Source organism: Somniosus microcephalus, chromosome 32 (assembly GCF_052327205.1).
Source record: "Somniosus microcephalus isolate GS21.2 chromosome 32, FLI_Smic_1.0, whole genome shotgun sequence".
NCBI lineage: Eukaryota > Metazoa > Chordata > Chondrichthyes > Squaliformes > Somniosidae > Somniosus > Somniosus microcephalus.
The window spans coordinates 40,695,193-40,713,537 of NC_141018.1; the positions used below are offsets into that span (position 1 = coordinate 40,695,193).

At 46.1% G+C, this 18,345-nt stretch overlaps 1 protein-coding gene across 1 annotated transcript in view; it reads right to left on the reverse strand.

The window, feature by feature from the left end:
• The window catches only part of tjp1a (tight junction protein 1a), a 229,205-nt gene extending 211,082 nt beyond the window's left edge, over positions 1-18,123 (reverse strand). The window contains exons 1-2 of the mRNA XM_085972493.1: positions 17,641-18,123; positions 11,120-11,276 (exon numbers count right to left, since the gene is read on the reverse strand). Of these exons, the coding sequence (XP_085828619.1) occupies positions 11,120-11,276; positions 17,641-18,058 (575 nt within the window). The 5' untranslated portion in view covers positions 18,059-18,123. The remainder of the gene's footprint in view (positions 1-11,119; positions 11,277-17,640) is intronic.
• Between the last annotated feature and the right edge of the window lie 222 nt (positions 18,124-18,345).

Below are 18,345 nucleotides of genomic sequence, written 5' to 3' on the forward strand. Positions count from 1 at the left end.
GTCTCCTGTGCGGGACTTTATCGAAGGCCTTACTGAAATCCATGTATACCACATCCACTGCGTTACCCTCATCCACACACCTAGTCACCCCCTCAAAAAATTCAATCAAATTAGTCAGACATGATCTTCCCTTGACAAAGCCATGTTGACTATCCCCGATTAATCCTTGCCTCTCCAAGTGGAGACAAATTTTGTCCCTCAGGATTTTTTCCAATAATTTTCCCACCACTGATGTTAGGCTCACTGGCCTGTAGTTCCCCGGTTTTTCCCTACTACCCTTCTTGAATAATGGTACTACATTAGCGGTTCTCCAGTCCTCTGGCACATCCCCTGTGGCCAGAGAGGTCCTGGATATATGTTAGAGCCCCCGCAATCTCCTCCTTTGCCTCACACAGCAGCCTGGGATACATTTCATCCGGGCCTGGGGATTTATCCATTTTTAGGCCAGCTAAAACCGCCAATACCTCCTCCCTCTCGATGTTAATATGTTCGAGCATATCACAGTCCCCCCGCCCTATTTCTATGTCTACATCATCCTTCTCCATAGTGAAAACAGATGCAAAAAATTCATTTAGAACCCCTCCTACATCTTCCGGCTCCACACACAGATTGCCACTTTTGTCCCTAATGGGCCCTATTTTTTCCCTAGTTATCCTCTTACCCTTAATATACTTATAAAACATCTTAGGATTTTCCTTTATTTTGCTCGCCAGTGTTATTTCATGGCCCCTCCTTGATCTCCTAATTTCTTTTTTAAGTATCCCCCTGCACTTTTTGTACTCCTCTAGGGCTTCCTCCGTCTTTAGCCTTTTGTATCTACCAAAAGCCCTCCTTTTTTTCCTAATCCATTCTCGTATATCCCCTGACATCCAAGGTTCCCTGTGGTTTTTGGAACCACCCTTGACCTTTACGGGAACATGTTGCCATTGTATGATCTCAATCTCCCTTCTGAAAGCCTCCCATTGCTCCGATGCGGATTTTCCTACAAGTAGCTGATCCCAGTCCATTTTGGCCAGATCCTGCCTTATCCTATTAAAATTGGCCTTCCCCCAATTTAGAACCTTTATTTCCGGCCCATCCCTGTCCTTTTCCATGACCACCTTAAATCTTACCATATTATGGTCACTATCACCAAAGTGCTCACCTACTAGCACTTTTTCCACTTGGCCGGCCACATTCCCTAGAATTAGGTCCAGTACCGCCCCCTCTCTTGTAGGACTTTCTACATGCTGGCTCAAAAAGCTCTCCTGGATGCACTTTAAGAATTCTACACCCTCTGAGCCTTTCACACTCTGACTATCCCAGTTAATATTGGGGAAGTTGAAATCCCCCATTATTATTACCCTATTATTTGCACATTTCTCTGAGATTTGCCTACATATCTGTTCCTCTATCTCCCCCTGACTGTTTGGAGGCCTATAGTACACTCCCAGCAAAGTGCTTGCCCCCTTTTTGTTTTTAAGCTCCACCCATATGGCCTCATTAGAGGACCCTGCTAATATATCATCCCTCCTTACTGCAGTAATTGACTCCTTAATTAATATTGCGACACCCCCTCCTCTTATACCTCCCCCTCTGTCTCGCCTGAAGATTCTGTACCCCGGAATATTGAGCTGCCAATCTTGCCCTTCCCTCAACCATGTCTCCGTGATAGCAACAATATCATACTCCCATGTGTTTATCAACACCTTCAGTTCATCCACCTTATTTGCAAGACTCCTTGCATTAAAATAGATGCCATCCAGCCTTGCCCTTATATATTTGCCCTGTCTACCAAGCTGACTTGTTTTTTTCTCTATAATTTCAGCTCCCCTCTGTATCCCATCCCCCTGCCAAGTTAGTTTAAACCCCCCCCAACAGTGCTAGCAAACCTCCCCGCAAGGATATTTGTCCCGCTCTGGTTCAGGTGCAACCCGTCCGACTTGTACAAGTCCCACCTTTCCCAGAAGCAGGCCCAGTGATCCAGGAAAGTAAAACCCTCCCCCCTACACCAACTCTTTAGCCACGCATTCATCTGCTCTATCCTCCCATTCCTATACTTACTAGAACGTGGCACTGGGAGTAATCCAGAGATTACAACCTTTGAGGTCCTGCTCTTTAACCTGTTACCTAGCTCCCTAAATTCTTGATGCAGGACCTCATCCCTCTTTTTACCTATGTCGTTGGTACCAATGTGGACCACGACCACTGGCTGTTCACCCTCCCCCTCCAGAATGCCCTGCAGCCGCTCAGTGACATCCTTGACCCTGGCACCAGGGAGGCAACAAACCATCCTGGATTCACGTCTACGGCCACAGAAACGCCTATCTGTTCCCCTTACTATAGAATCCCCTACCACTATTGCTCTCCCACTCTTTTTCCCCCCTTCCTGGGCAGCAGGAGCACCCCCAGTGCCAGGAAGTTGGCTGCTGCTGCCTTCCCCTGGTGAGTCATCCCCCTCAACAGTATCCAAAGCGGTATACTTGTTTGAAAGGGGGATGTCCGCAGGGGTTCCCTGCACTACCTGCCTGCCTTTGTTGCTCCGCCTGATGGTCACCCCCTGTGCTGCCCTACCCTGAGGCGTGAACAACTCGCTAAACGTGCTATCCACGAGCCTCTCAGCATCGTGCATGCTCCAAAATTCATCCACCCGCAGCTCGAGCGCCGCAATGCGGTCTGCAAGTAGCTGCAGCTGGATGCATTTCCCGCACACATGGTCGCCAGGGACACTGGCAGCGTCCCTGATTTCCCACATGGAGCAAGAGGAGCAGAACACGGGTCTGAGCTCTCCTGCCATGACTTACTCCTTTAAGTAATTAAAAAATTTATTCAATACCCCAGTTACAGGTATACTCTAGGGCGCTTTATTTACCAACTGTCCCCAGGTGCTGACTCTCACTGGGGTACAGTTCCTGAAGGTGCTGACTCTCACTGGGCTACAGTTCCTGAAGGTGCCGACTCTCACTGGGGTACAGTTCCTGAAGGTGCTGACTCTCACTGGGGTACAGTTCCTGAAGGTGCTGACTCTCACTGGGGTACAGTCCCTGAAGGTGCTGACTCTCACTGGGGTACAGTTCCTGAAGGTGCTGACTCTCACTGGGGTACAGTTCCTGAAGGTGCTGACTCTCACTGGGGTACAGTTCCTGAAGGTGCCGACTCTCACTGGGGTACAGTTCCCTGAAGGTGCTGACTCTCACTGGGGTACAGTTCCTGAAGGTGCCGACTCTCACTGGGGTACAGTTCCTGAAGGTGCTGACTCTCACTGGGGTACAGTTCCTGAGGGTGCTGACTCTCACTGGGGTACAGTTCCTGAAGGCGCTGACTCTCACTGGGGTACAGTTCCTGAAGGTGCTCTCACTGGGGTACAGTTCCTGAAGGTGCTCTCACTGGGGTACAGCTCCTGAAGGTGCTGACTCTCACTGGGGTACAGTTCCTGAAGGTGCTCTCACTGGGGTACAGTTCCTGAAGGCACTGACTCTCACTGGGGTACAGTTCCTGAGGGTGCTGACTCTCACTGGGGTACAGTTCCTGAAGGTGTTGACTCTCACTGGGGTACAGTTCCTGAAGGTGCTGACTCTCACTGGGGTACAGTTCCTGAAGGTGCTGACTCTCACTGGGGTACAGTTCCTGAAGATGCTGACTCTCACTGGGGGACAGTTCCTGAAGGTGCCGACTCTCACTGGGGTACTGTTCCTGAAGGCGCTGACTCTCACTGGGGTACAGTTCCTGAAGGTGCTGACTCTCACTGGGGTACAGTTCCTGAAGGTGCCGAATCTCACTGGGGTACTGTTCCTGAAGGCGCTGACTCTCACTGGGGTACAGTTCCTGAAGGTGCTGACTCTCACTGGGGGACAGTTCCTGAAGGTGCCGACTCTCACTGGGGTACAGTTCCTGAAGGTGCTGACTCTCACTGGGGTACAGTTCCTGAAGATGCTGACTCTCACTGGGGTACAGTTCCTGAAGATGCTGTCTCTCACTGGGGCACAGTTCCTGAGACGCTGGGGTGAACTGTCTATGAATGAGAGAGGACTTTTAATATTTCACTAATTACAGACACATTATGATTACAGAAAGGGGGAATTTTCTGCTGTTTTTAAAAGTGGTCCTGACGTAGAAGTGAGAGGCAGAATGGTGTGAGGATTACCGGCATAAATTAGTGAAATGTAACTGCACATTGCATAAATAAACAATGGTTAGATTAAAATGTTGCATTTTTTGAAAAAGATTGTGAGTGTTAAATCTGCACCAAAAACCCCTTTAAATATTTTATCACAAATTACAGCAGGAGGTGATGTACATTAAATAATTCAGACAGCAGGGAAAGTGGGGAGCTGGTTTTACAGAAATGCCTGTTCCAGCATGAAAATAAAAAGACAGAAAATAAGAATGAAAAAATAAATGTACCAGTTGGAGTTTACTGTTGTTTTAAATCCTGAGATCTGCCGACAGGAATCAGCCACAACAGATACACAGAGGGTGAATATCAGCGGGTTAAATCCCATCTTCACCCTCAGATTAATAAAGGACGCTCCTATTTAATGATATTTCAGTACAATATGTTTCAATGCTTATTGCTGCATCTAACATCGACATTGTAGGGACAGAGACTGCTGTACAACACGGTGAACATTGTGAATCTAGGAGACACTCACCACAACGCCCTTTTGTGAGGCAGCACTGAGCTCCTGTTTGATGGAGTCACTCCCAGTGAGATCTGCAGCACACTCAGATATTTCTGATACTTCATTTCTTCGATGCTTGAAACGACGCTGCACTAAATACGCAACAAATCCTACACAACACGACCAGACAAGACAAACCACTCAGCTCCGAGCAGCTGCTATTTCTTGAGCTGCTTCTACTCTTTGCTAAAACCTTTTCTCAACGAAAAACTGACGCAGACAGAAATTCCCTGAGGAATTGTGAAGACGAGAGAGACAACGGCCAGAAGCGAGCTGGCCCAAGCTGTCAGCGGTGATCTGTTATGTCAGTCAGTCCCAGAACAGTGCTAATCCTGCCCGTAGTGTTCAACACCAACCATCTCCTCAGACTAATAACCCAGAATGACTTTGCAGCGTGTTTCTGAGGCAGGAGATGATTGTCTTTGATTGAGACAAGAAATCACAAATGTGAGTTTAGCACCTTCGGGACCTAAAATCAGAATCCAAAAAACCCGGAACCCAATGAATAATTAATGAAATGGAAAAGCAGATGGCTCCTTCTGTATACTGGAGGTTACTGAAACACTTTGCGATTCTCACTGATCACTCCTGCTCCTCCTGGCTCCACATTCAGGTAAGTATTTCTACCTGGCGAAGGCCTCCAGCAGTCCTTCGGTTAGGCTGCGAGTTGACCAGGTTTGCCTGGCCGGCTGCGTTCAGGCGGCCCAATATCGGGAAAGGGCCTCAAACAGGCGTTAGCTCCCCTATTTGCAAAAAGAAAGGGCCTAAAGCCTGTTTCAGGCACAGGCCCTGGACACCTCTACTGGGGCCTTTACCAATATGGCGGGTGGTGCTGTTCTGGCGCAGAATGATCACGTCATGCTGTCAGCCATGTGGCATGCTCAGGTGCCTGTAAATCGGGCGTGGTGTCAACGTATATTCATTTTCCTTTCCACTGAAGCCAGTTTAACCCCAAGAATGAGAACATAAGAAATAGGAGCTGCAGTCGGCCATTTTGCCCTTCGAGCCTTTCAACAAGATCATGGCTGATCTTCTACCTCAGCTCCACCTTCCTGCACTATCCCCATATCCCTTAATTCCCTTAGTTCCCAAAAATCTATCGATCTCTGTCTTGAATATACTCAATGACTGAGCCTCCACAGCCCTCTGGAGTAGAGAATTCAAAAGATTTACAACCCTTTGAGTGAAGAAATTTCTCCTCATCTCAGTTCTAAATGGCCAACCCCTTATTTTGAGACTGTGACCCCATGTTCTAGATTCCCCAGCCAGGGGAAACATTTTCCCAGCATTAACCCTGTCAAGTCCCTGAAGAATTTTATCATAGAATCATAGAATCATAGAATGGTTACAGCACGGAAGAAGGCCAGTCGGCCCATCGAGCCCATGTGGCTCCTTGCATGAGCAACCCAGCTAGTCCCACTGCCCCGCCCTTTCCCCGTAGCCCTGCAAAAAAAATTCTTTCAGGTACTTATCCGACTCCCTTCTGAAAGCTGTGATTGAGTCTGCTTCCACCACCCTTTCAGGCAGTGCATTCCTGATACTAACCACTCGCTGCGTAAAAAAGTTTTTTCTTATGTCGCCTTTGATTCTTTTGCCAATCACCTTAAATCTATGTCCTCTGTTTCCTGACCCTTCTGCCAACGGGAACAGTTTCTCTCTATCTACTCTGTTCTGACTCCTCATGATTTTGAACACCTCTATCAAATCTCCTCTCAATCTTCTCTGCTCGAAGGAGAACAACCCCAGCTTCTCCAGTCTATCCACATAACTGAAGTCCGTCATCCCTGGAATCATTCTCGTAAATCTTTTCTGCACCTTCTCTAAGGCCTTCACATCCTTCCTAAAGTGCCCAGAATTGGGCACAATACTCCAGTTGAGGCCGAACCCATGTTTTATACAGGTTCATCATAATTTCCATGCTTTTCTACAGTATACCTCTATTCATGAAGCCCAGGATCCCATAAGCTTTTTTAACTGCTTTTTCAACCTGCCCTGCCACCTTCAACGATTTGTGCACATATACCCCTAGATCTCTCTGTTAATGCACCCCCTTTAGGATTGCACCCTTTAGTTTATATTTCCTCTTTTCATTCTTTCGACCAAAGTGTATCACTTTGCACTTTCTTGCGTTAAATTTCATCTGCCACATGTCCGCCCATTCCACCAGCCTGTCTATGCCCTCTTGAAGTCTATCACTATCCTTCTCACTGTTCACTATACTTCCAAGGTTTGTGTCATCTGCAAATTTTGAAATTGTGCCCTGTACACCCACATCCAAGTCATTAATATATATCAAGAAAAGCAGTGGTCCGAGAACCGACCCCTGGGGAACACCACTGTATACCTTCCTCCAGCCTGAAAAACAACCGTTCACCACTGCTCTCTTGTTTCCTATCACTTAGCCAATTTTGTATCCATGCTGCCACTGTCCCTTTTATTCCATGGGTTTCAACTTTGCTGGCAAGCCTATTATGTGGCACTTTGTCGAACGCCTTTTGGAAATCCTAGTGCAACATGTCAACATCATTGCCCTCATCAACCCTCTCTGTTACCTCATCAAAAAACTCGATCAAGTTGGTTAAACACGATTTGCTTTTAACAAATCCATGCTGGCTTTCTTTAATTAATCCACACTTGTCCAGGTGACTGTTAATTTTGTCCCTGATTATTGTTTCTAAAAGCTTCCCCACTACCGAGGTTAAACTGACTGGCCTGCAGTTGCTGGATTTATCTTTACACCCTTTTTTGAACAAGGGTGTAACATTTGCAATTCTCCAGTCCTCTGGCACCACCCCCATTTCTAAGGAGGATTGGAAGATTATGGCCAGTACCTCCGCAATTCCTTCCTTCACTTCCCTCAGCGTCCTAGGATGCATCCCATCCGGTCCAAGTGACTTATCTACTTTAAGTACAGCTAGCCTTTCTAGTACCTCCTCTTTATCAATTCTTATCCCATCCAGTGTCTCCTCTACCTCCTCCTTCACTATGTCTATGGCAGCATCTACTTCCTTGGTGAAGACAGAGTACTCAAAGAGGACTCATTTAGTACCTCAGCCATACCCTCTGCCTCCAGGCATAGGTCTCCTTTTTGGTCCCTAATCAGCCCCACCCCTCCTCTTACGACCCGTTTACTATATTTATGCCGATAGAAGACTTTTGGATTACCTTTTATGTCAGCTGCCATTCTATTCTCATACCCTCTCTTTGCCTCTCTTATTTTCTTTTTCACTTCTCCTCTGAACTTTCTATATTTAGCCTGATTCTCAGATGTATTCTCGACCTGTCATCTGTCATACGCGCTCTTTTTCTGCTTCATCTTACTCTCTATCTCTTTCATCATCCAGGGAGCTCTGACTTTAGACCCTACCGTTCCCCCTAGTGGGAATGTACCTCAACTGTACCCGAACTATTTCCTCTTTTAAAGGCAGCCTATTGTTCCACTATAGTTTTGCCTGTTAATCTTTGATTCCAATTTACCCGGGCAAGATCCGTTCTCATCCCACTGAAATTGGCCTTCCTCCAATTAAATATTTTTACTCTAGATTGCTCCCTGTCCTTTTCCATAGCTAAACTAAACCTATGATACTATGATCACTGTTCCCTAAATGTTCACCTACTGACACTTGCTCCACTTGACCTACCTCATTCTCCAGAACCAGATCCAGCAACGCCTCCTTCCTCGTTGGGCCGGAAACATACTGATCAAGAAAGTTCTCCAGAAAACACTTCAGAAATTCCTCCCCCTCTCTGCCCTTTACACTATTACTATCCCAGTCTATATTGGGATAGTTGAAGTCCCCCATTATCACTACTCTATAGCTCTTGCATCTCTCTGTAATTTATCTGCAAATTTGCTCCTCCCTATCTTTCCCACTAGTTGGTGGTCTATAGGATACACCTAGTAGTGTAATGACACCTCTATGATTTCTTTATTCTAACCATATAGATTCTGTCCTGGACCCCTCCAGGACATCCTCTCTCTCCAGCACTGTAATATTCTCCTTAACCAACCTGCCACACCACCTCCTATCTTTCCTTCCCTATCTTTCCTGAACACCGTATATCCAGGAATATTTAATACCCAATCCTGCCCTTTTTTGAGTCAGGTCTCCGTTATTGCCACAACATCATATTCCCAGGTGGCTATTTGCGCCTGCAGCTCACCAACCTTATTTACTATGCTTCGTGCGTTCACATACATACACTGTAAACCTATCTCAGACCATGCTGTGTTCTCTCTTAGTCTGACCCCACCTAATACCTTACTATTTCTTACTCTAGTGCGATCCGTCTCTCCCAATCCTTTGTGCCCTTTGTTTCTCCTTTCTAATGCTACATCCTGGTGCCCATCCCCCGACCAACTTAGTTTAAACTCTCCCCAACAGCACTAGCAAATCCCCGTGAGGATATTGGTACCGGCTCTACTGAGGTGCAACCCATCCGGCCTGTACAGGTCCCACCTCCCCCAGAACCGGCCCCAATGCCCCGGAAATCTGAAGCCCTCCCTCCTGCACCACCTCTCCAGCCATGCACTCATCTGCTCTATCCTCCTATTTCTATACTCACTCGTGCGCGGCACCAGGAGTAATCTGGAGATTACTGCCTTTGAGGTCCTACTTTTTAATCTCTTTCCTAGCTCCCTAAAATCTGCCTGCAGGTCCTCATCCCTCTTTCTACCTATGTCATTGGTACCAATATGGACCACGACCTCTGGCTGTTCACCCTCCCTCCTCAGAATGTTTCAATTAGATCACCTCTCTTTCTTCTAAACTCTAGGGAATATGGGCTCAGTCTACTCAATCTCTCCTCATAGGGCAATCCCCTCATCCCAGGAACCAGCCTAGTGAACCTTCGTTACACTCCCTCTAAGGCAATATGTCTTTCCTTAGGTAAGGAGACCAGAACTGTACACAGTACTCTAGGTGTGGCCTCACCAATGCCCTGTATAATTGTAGTACGACTTCTTTACACTTATACTCTAATCCCTTCGTAACAAAAGCTAACATACCATTTGCTTTTTTAATTGCTTGCTGTATCTGCATGTTAACTTTCTGTGATTCATGGACAAGGACACCCAGGTCCCTCTGAATGCAAACATTTCCCAGTCTCTCACCATTTAAAAAATATTCTGCTTTTTTGTTTTTCCTACCAAAGTGGATAACTTCACACTTCCCCACATTGTATTCCATTTGCCATGTTCTTGCCCACTCAGTCAACCTGTCTATATCTCTCTGCAGCCTCTTTGCGTCCCCCTCACAGCTTACTTTCCCACCTAACTTTGTATCATCAGCAAACTTGGATACGTTACACTCAGTCCTTTCATCTAAGTCTTTAATATAGATTGTAAATAGCTGAGGCCCAAGCACTGATCCTTGCGGCACCCCGCTAGTTACAGCCTGCTAACCCGAAAAAGTCCCGTTTATTCCTACTCTCTGTTTTCTGTCCATTAACCAATCCTCAATCCACGCTAATATATTACCCCCAACCCCATGAGTCCCAATTTTGTGTAATAACCTCTTGTGTGGCACCTTATCGAATGCTTTTTGAAAATCCAAATGCACCACATCCACTGGTTCCCCCTTATCTATCCTGCTAGTTATATCTTCAAAAATCTCTAACAGATTTGTCAAACATGATTTCCCTTTCATAAAACCATGTTGACTCTGCCTTATCATATTACGATTTTCTAAGTGCCCTGTTACCATGTCTCCAATAATAGATTCTAGCATTTTGCCTACCTACTACTGACGTCAGGCTAACTGGCCTATAAGAACATAAGAAATAAGAGCAGGAGTAGGCCATAAGGCCCCTCGAGCCTGCTCCACCATTCAATAAGATCATGGATTCCCATTTTTTCTCGACCTCCTTTCTTAAATAGTGGGGTTATGTTTGCTACCTTCCAATCACAGAAATCACAGAAACCTCACAGTACAGATAGAGGCCATTTCGGCCCATCGAGCCTGCACCGACACATATCCCACCCGATCCCCGTAACCCCTACACCAACACATATCCCACTCTATCCCTGTAACCCCACGTATTTAATCCCCCTAACACTAAGGGTCAATTTTTATCATGGCCAATCAACCTAACCCCGCACATCTTTGGACTGTGGGAGGAAACCGGAGCACCCGGAGAAAACCCACGCAAACACGGGGAGAATGTGCAAACTCCACACAGACAGTCACCCGAGGCCGGATTCGAACCCGGGTCCCTGGCGCTGTGAGGCAACAGTGCTAACCACTATGCCACCGTGCTGCCCACGGGGAACTGTTCTAGAATCTAGGGAATTCTGGAAGATTAATACCAATGCATCCACTATCTCTGCAGCTATCTCTTTTAAAACCCTAGGATGCAGGTCGTCAGGTCCAGGGGATTTATCGCCACTTAGTCCCATTAATTTCTCCAGTACAATACGTCGCTGATGCCAGGTTTGATCAAGCTGAGACTTGACTTACCGCTGCTCGCTAAAGCAAATGGAGCGTTTACCCGCAGGCGACTGCCATTGCGCCCCTGGGCTGGGTCTGCCCCTCAATCGTGGTGCTTTCCATTCCTGCTCCTCTCTGATGGTCTTTTCACAGGACAAAGGCTCCTTGAATCGGCCAAAAAATGGAGCTGAGAAAATAAAGAAAACGTTAAAAAAATTGTTGCTCCCAAGACTCAGATTTCCTTCCCCACCTTTAATATCAAACAAAGACTGGAGTGGAACATAATGTCCCTGATACTCACACTCCACCATTACCTAGTGCTGCCAGTGTGTTTGCTGTTCACGATTATCTGGTGCTGTATCTACCCTATTGAAACATTTTTATCAGTTTAAACATCTTGATTCGATCACCCCTCAACCTTTTAAACTCAAGGTGATACAAGCCAACTTTATGCAACCTGTCCTCATAATTTACATAGAAACATAGAAGATAGGAGCAGGAGTAGGCCATTCGGCCCTTCGAGCCTGCTCCGCCATTCAATGAGATCATGGCTGATCATCCAAATTCAGTACCCTGTCCCTGCTTTCTCCCCATATCCCTTGATCCCTTTAGCCTTAAGAAATATATCCAACTCCTTCTTGAATATATTTAATGAACTGGCCTCCACCGCCCTCTGTGGCAGAGAATTCCACAGGTTCACCACTCTCTGGGTGAAGAAAGTCCTCCGCATTTCAGTCCTAAATGGCTTACCCCTTATCCTTAGACTATGACCCCTGGTTCTGGACTCCCCGGCCATCATAAACATCCTTCCTGCATCTAGTCTGTCCAGGCCTGACAGAATTTTATAGGTTTCGATGAGATCCCCTCTCAATCTTCTAAACTCCAGTGAGTATAAGCCCAATCGACACAATCTCTCCTCATACGTCATTCCTGCCATCCCAGGTATCAGCCTGGTGAATCTTCGCTGTACTCCTTCCATGGCAAGAACGTCCTTCCTCAGGTAAGGTGACCAAAACTGCACACAATACTCAAGGTGCGGTCTCACCAAGGCCCTGTACAGCTGTAGCAAGACATTCTTGTTCCTGTACTCGAACCCTCTTGCTACGAAGGCCAACATACCATTTGCCTTCTTAACCGCCTGCTGCACCTGCATGCTTACCTTCAGCGACTGGTGCACAAGAACACCCAGGTCTCTTTGCACTTCCCCTTCTCCCAATCTATTGCCATTCAAATAATAATCTGCCTTCCTGTTTTTGCCACCAAAGTGGATAACCTCACATTTATCCACATTATAGTGCATTTGCCATGTTTCTGCCCAATCACCCAATCTGTCCAAATCGTACTGGAGTTTCTCGACATCCTCCTCACAGCTTACCCTCCCACCCAGCTTTGTGTCGTCTGCAAATTTGGAGATATTACGTCCAATTCCCTCGTCCAGATCAATTATATATATTGTGAACAGCTGGGGTCCTAGGACCGATCCTTGTGGTACCCCACTAGTCACTGCCTGCCACTCGGAAAACGACCCGTTTATTCCAACTCTCTGCCTTCTGTCCGCCAACCAGTTCTCTATCCAAGTCAATACCTTGCCCCCAATCCCATGTGCCTTAATTTTGCACGCTAATCTCTTATGTGGGACCTTATCGAAAGCCTTCTGAAAGTCCAAATACACCACATCCACTGGTTCTCCCTTATCTATTTTACCAGTTACATCCTCAAAAAATTCCAGTAGATTAGTCAAGCATGATTTACCTTTTGTAAATCCATGTTGACTTTGTCCGATCCTGTCACTGCTTACCAAGTGCTCTGCTATTACATCTTTTATAATAGATTCTAGCATTTTCCCCACTACCGATGTCAGGCTATAATTCCCCGCTTTTTCTCTACCACCTTTTTTGAATAGTGGGGTAACATTAGCTACCCTCCAATCCATGGGTGCTGTTCCAGAGTCTATCGAGTTCTGGAAGATGACCAGCAATGCATCTACTATTTCTAGGGCCACTTCCTTAAGTACCCTGGGATGTAGATTATCAGGCCCTGGGGATTTATCGGCCTTCAGTCCCTTCAATTTTCCTAACACCATTTCCCTGCAAATACTGATTTCTTTCAGTTCCACCCTTTCATCAGGCCCTATGTTCCCCGGCATCTCTGGGAGGTTATTTGTGTCCTCCTTTGTGAAGACAGAACCAAAGTGTGAATTTAGTTGGTCTGCCATTTCTTTGTTTCCCATTATAAATTTCCCTGATTCTGACTGCAAGGGACCTACGCTTGACTTCACCAATCTTTTTCTCTTCACATATCTATAAAAGCTTTTACAGTCAGTTTTTATGTTCCCAGCTAGCTTACTCTCATATTCTATTTTCCCTTTCTTAATTAATCCCTTTGTCCTCATTTGTTGAATCCTAAACTGCTCCCAATCCTCAGGATTATTGCTTTTTCTGGCCAATTTATATGTTGTCTCCTTGGATCTTATGCTATCCCTAATTTCCCTTGTTAGCCACGGTTGAGTCACCTTTTTTGTTTTATTTTTATGCCAAACTGGGATGAACAAATTCTGTAGCTCATCCAGTCGGTCTTTGAATGTTTGCCATTGCCTATCCACCGTCAACCCTTTGAGTGCCTTTCCCCAATCAATCCTACCCAACTCCCTCCTCAGACCATCGTAGTTTCCTTTATTTAAATTGAGGACCCTAGTCTCTGAGTCAACTACTTTATTCTCCATCTTAATGAAGAATTCGATCATATTATGATCGCTCAGACCCAAGGGGCCTCGTACAACAAGATTGCTAATTAATCCTTTCTCGTTACATAATACCCAGTCTAAGATGGCCTGATCTCTGGTTGGTTCCTCGACATATTGGTCCAGGAAACCATCCCGTAAACACTCCAGGAATTCCTCCTCCACAGTATTGTTACTAATTTGGTTGGCCCAATCTATATGTAGATTAAAGTCACCTATGATGACTGCTGTGCCCTTATTGCATGCTTCTTTAATTTCCCTTTTCATGCCATCCCCAACCTCCGCCTTACTATTGGGAGGTCTATATACCACTCCCACTAATGTTTTTTTCCACTTAGTATTTCTCAATTCTACCCATACAGATTCCACATCATCAGAGCTAATATCCTTCATTACAATTGTATTAATCCCTTCTTTAACCAGTAATGCTACCCCACCTCCCTTTCCTTTTTGCCTATCTTTCCTGAATATCGAATACCCCTGGATGTTGAGTTCCCAGTCTTGGCCATCCTTGAGCCACATTTCCGCAATCCCAACCAAATCATATTCGTTTACCTCTATTTGCGCAGCCAATTTGTCCACCTTATTACAAATGCTCCTCGCATTAAGACACAAAGCCTTCAGGCTTGTTTTTTTAATGCTCTGAGACCTATTAGAATTATTATTTACTGTGGCCACGTTTGATTTAAACCGTTGATTTCTCTGACTGCCACTTTTGTTTTTCTCCTTCCTATCTTTTGCTTTTATCCCTGTTTCCCTTTCCTCTGTCTCCCTGCTCAGGTTCCCAACCCCCTGATTTAACCCGTAAAGCCCTGCTATCATTCTGGTGAATCTGTGCTATACCTCCTCCAAGGCCAATATATTCTTCCTGAGGTGCAGTGTCCAGAACTAAATGCAGTACTTCTGATGGGGTCTAACCAGAGCTCTGTACAACTGAAGCATCAGTTCCTCCCCTTTGTATTCCAGCCCCTTGAGATAAAGGCCAACATTTCATTAGTCTTTCTGATTAATGTTTGAATCTGTCCACTGGCTTTTAGTGATTTGTGTACATGGACTCCCAAATCTTTGCACCTCCACAATTCCTAGTCTCTCGCCTTTTAAGAAAATATTCTGATTTGTCTTTCCTAGATCTAAAGTAGATGACCTCGCACTTCCCCACATTAAACTCCATCTGCCACAGTTGTGCCCACTCATTTAATCCATTTATGTCCCTTTGTAACTTCCTCTTCCCATTTACAACGCTTACTGTGCCGCCTAACTTAATGTCATCCACAAACTCGGATATACAACTCTCTATTCCTTCATCCAGATCATTGATATATATATGGTGAAAAGCTGAGGCCCCAGAACAGACCCCTGGGGAGCACCACTCGTCACATCCCGCCAATTAGAGAATGAACCCGTTACCCCGACTGTCTGTGCCCACTGCTCACACTCAGGTAATGGCGGCACACGGTGGGCCCAGAGACATTCCGACTGCTTCTTAAATCCTGGAGAACAGCGGATTGCAGGTGTTGGGAGAACTTGAGGAAAGGTTTGAATGGTGACAGTATCACCACAATCAGGCCAAAGTACTTCATTGTCTGTAAAGCTCTTTGGGACGTCTGGTGGTCGTGAAAGGCGCTATATAAATGCAAGTCTTTCTTTCTTTCAGCACAGATACTTGATGAAGATTCCAATTACGGTTTCTTGAAATTAGCATAAGAGCGAGCTCAGGCCCTGTCGGGGAGTGTGTTGTGGAAGAGCAGTGCGGCCTGTAATTATAGGCACATCCCACACCAGTGGCTGGGGTGTGTTCCACTGCAGGTCTGGCTATGGGCCACGCTATGGGTTTCATTTGGCAGCAGTTCCTCAGCGAGTGACTGTCAGTAACACAGGTTCCAGCACCTTCCAAGTCTATGCTGAGCTCCCCTGGGCTTGGGAGGGGAATCAGTTAATTGAGGAGCAGGGGTGGAACCTGGCACCATTCTGGTCTGTGTGGGTTTGTACAACAGTTGGTGCAGTTCCACACTGAGACACTGTGCTGTAAATTGTAGGACATAAATAATTCATCAGCCGATTAACATTTAATTAAATGTGATGCAATGAGGTCATTTACTGATAAACACAAACCCCCATCCCCCGGTGCTTCAGTTACAGGCCTGTCACCTGCTCCAAAGCTCACTCCAAAGCTTTTCTTTTTAGGGACAATATTAAAAAGACAATACACAACATACGCTCGTACGATAGCAAAATACTGCGGATGCTGGAAATCCGAAATAACAACAGAAAATGCTGGAAAGACTCAGCAGGCCAGGCAACATCCGTGGAGAGAAAATAGAGTCAACGTTTCAGGTCGAAACCCTTCGTCAGAACTGAGAAAAAAGCAGGAAATGAAACAGATTGAAAAGCTGGTTTGGGGGCTGGGAAATGGGGGAGGGGATGAAAGAACAAAAGGGAAGGTCTGTGGGGGGTGAAGAGACATTAAAAGATATTCAAGGCGAGACGAGATGGTAATTGGACAGGTAGAGAGACAAAGGATGGCTCTAGATGAAGTGTGAAATGCGCTGGCAGAGTGAAAGACAGCTGCCCTGTGGGAGAGAAAACAAAAGGAAAAGGCACAAACCAAAAGTGTGGATAAAAAATATATAAAAATATAATAGGGGCTGAGGTTATGATCTGAAATTGTTGAACTCGATATTGAGACACAACATACGCTGCCTGAACCATTCTCCCAGCTAGGTGACAGGAGTGATCCCCAGCCTCAGGCTGTTTGTACAGATACAGGTTTGCTGTGTGATTAGCACACAGCCCTTTTAAACCCCACTCTGGATTAACAGGACTGACGGCTTTAAGTCTCCAGACAGGTGAGAGGATCGACCAATTTCACAGAGACCTGTCTGCGAGCTGCTGTGTTATGCAGAGAGATGCTGGACTAACCCAGGGCATTCACAGCCTAAAAACACACACACTACACTGAATGTATTTAATCAGCATAATTTCTGTTAGTTCTGCACACAGCATGTGTTTGCCTGAATGATTAACACCAGGAGCTGAAAGCTGGGAGCTCTGCTCTGTTATTAAAGGCCTCATTCTAAGGTTTTCTGCTGGTTTCTTCAAAAGCAAAATGCACCCTGGATATAAACTACAGATCCACAATAAATTACAGCCCAAAATAGTCACAAATTCACCAGACTTTTCTCATTCAGATTCCGACTAACCTGCTGTGTTTTTCCAACATTTTCTGGACTATAACAGTGTCATGCAGTGTAATATAACAGTGTTTAGCACTCTAGTACAGTCCAGCGTAATAGTGTCGTACAGTCCGGTATAACAGTGTCGTACTGGTGGCGTAACAGTGTCGTACAGCTGGTGTAACAGTGTCGTACAGTCCAGTGTAACAGTATCGTACAGGCTGGTGTAAACAGTGTCGTCTAGTCCGGTGTAACAGTGTCGTACAGTCCAGTGTAACACTGTCGTACAGTCCAGTGTAACAGTGTCTTACAGTCCAGTGTAACACTATCGTACAGCTGGTGTTACAGTGTCGTCCAGTCCAGTGTAACAGTATCGTACAGCTGGTGTAACAGTGTCGTACAGTCCCGTGTAACAGGGCCGTACAGTCCCGTGTAACAGTGCCGTACAGTCCAGTGTAACAGGTTAAACAACAGGTTAACGATCCAGTGGTGAGCTTGCGTTGTAATGAAGAGTCCCACCCGAGTCATTGAGCTGTGTTTTTCTCTGTAAGGTGCTGACTGGCCTGTTGGGTGTTTGCAGCACTGCAGGTTTGTGTCTGTGTGGCCTGTAATGAGTATTGGAGAGCCCAGGGCCTCACCTTCACAGTCCAGAGTGAAGCAAGGAAGTAGAGTGGGACAGACATCCTCCAGGGCAGAACAGAAGACAGAGAACGCGTGGGGACCTTTCAAACAAAGTCTCTCCATGAAGGCTTCTGCCCGTTGGCCTCTACACTGGTGGGACAGGATCTCCTGGTGCTCTGCCAGAGAGAACACCTTGCGATTCACCAGGTGCAGAAGGATTTTGCTCACATCCAGCTCTCTCCCGATTCTCTCGCGGTGATTTCTCAGCAGCCCAATGTTCCTCTGCTGTACACATGATGTCTGGTTGTATCTCCTCTCTGGTTTGCCCAGCCAGCACAGTGTGGTGTCACGGAACATGTAGTCACTTAGAAATGAAACCAAAATTTCTTCCTGTGCTTTAGCGATGCACTGATCAGCAAATAAAATGCACATCATTTGGCAGCTGGCGAGACTGACACATTGTGAGATCTGTTTACAGTAGATCCCTGACACAAACAAAGACTGAAGCAGACAGACACACAAGGAGCTCACTCCGTGCTCAATGGATAAGAGGATTGTGACAAGTTAGGGATTTTCAATCATCCTCACCCACCATTGATTGATTAAGTCTGACTCACCCCAGCTGGAATCTGTGCTCCTTGGTCAGTCTGACCTGAATCCACTCTTCATGGTTTTGATAACAGGGTGGTGGGAAATGGAAAGGGTTAATCTTATCCTTCCAA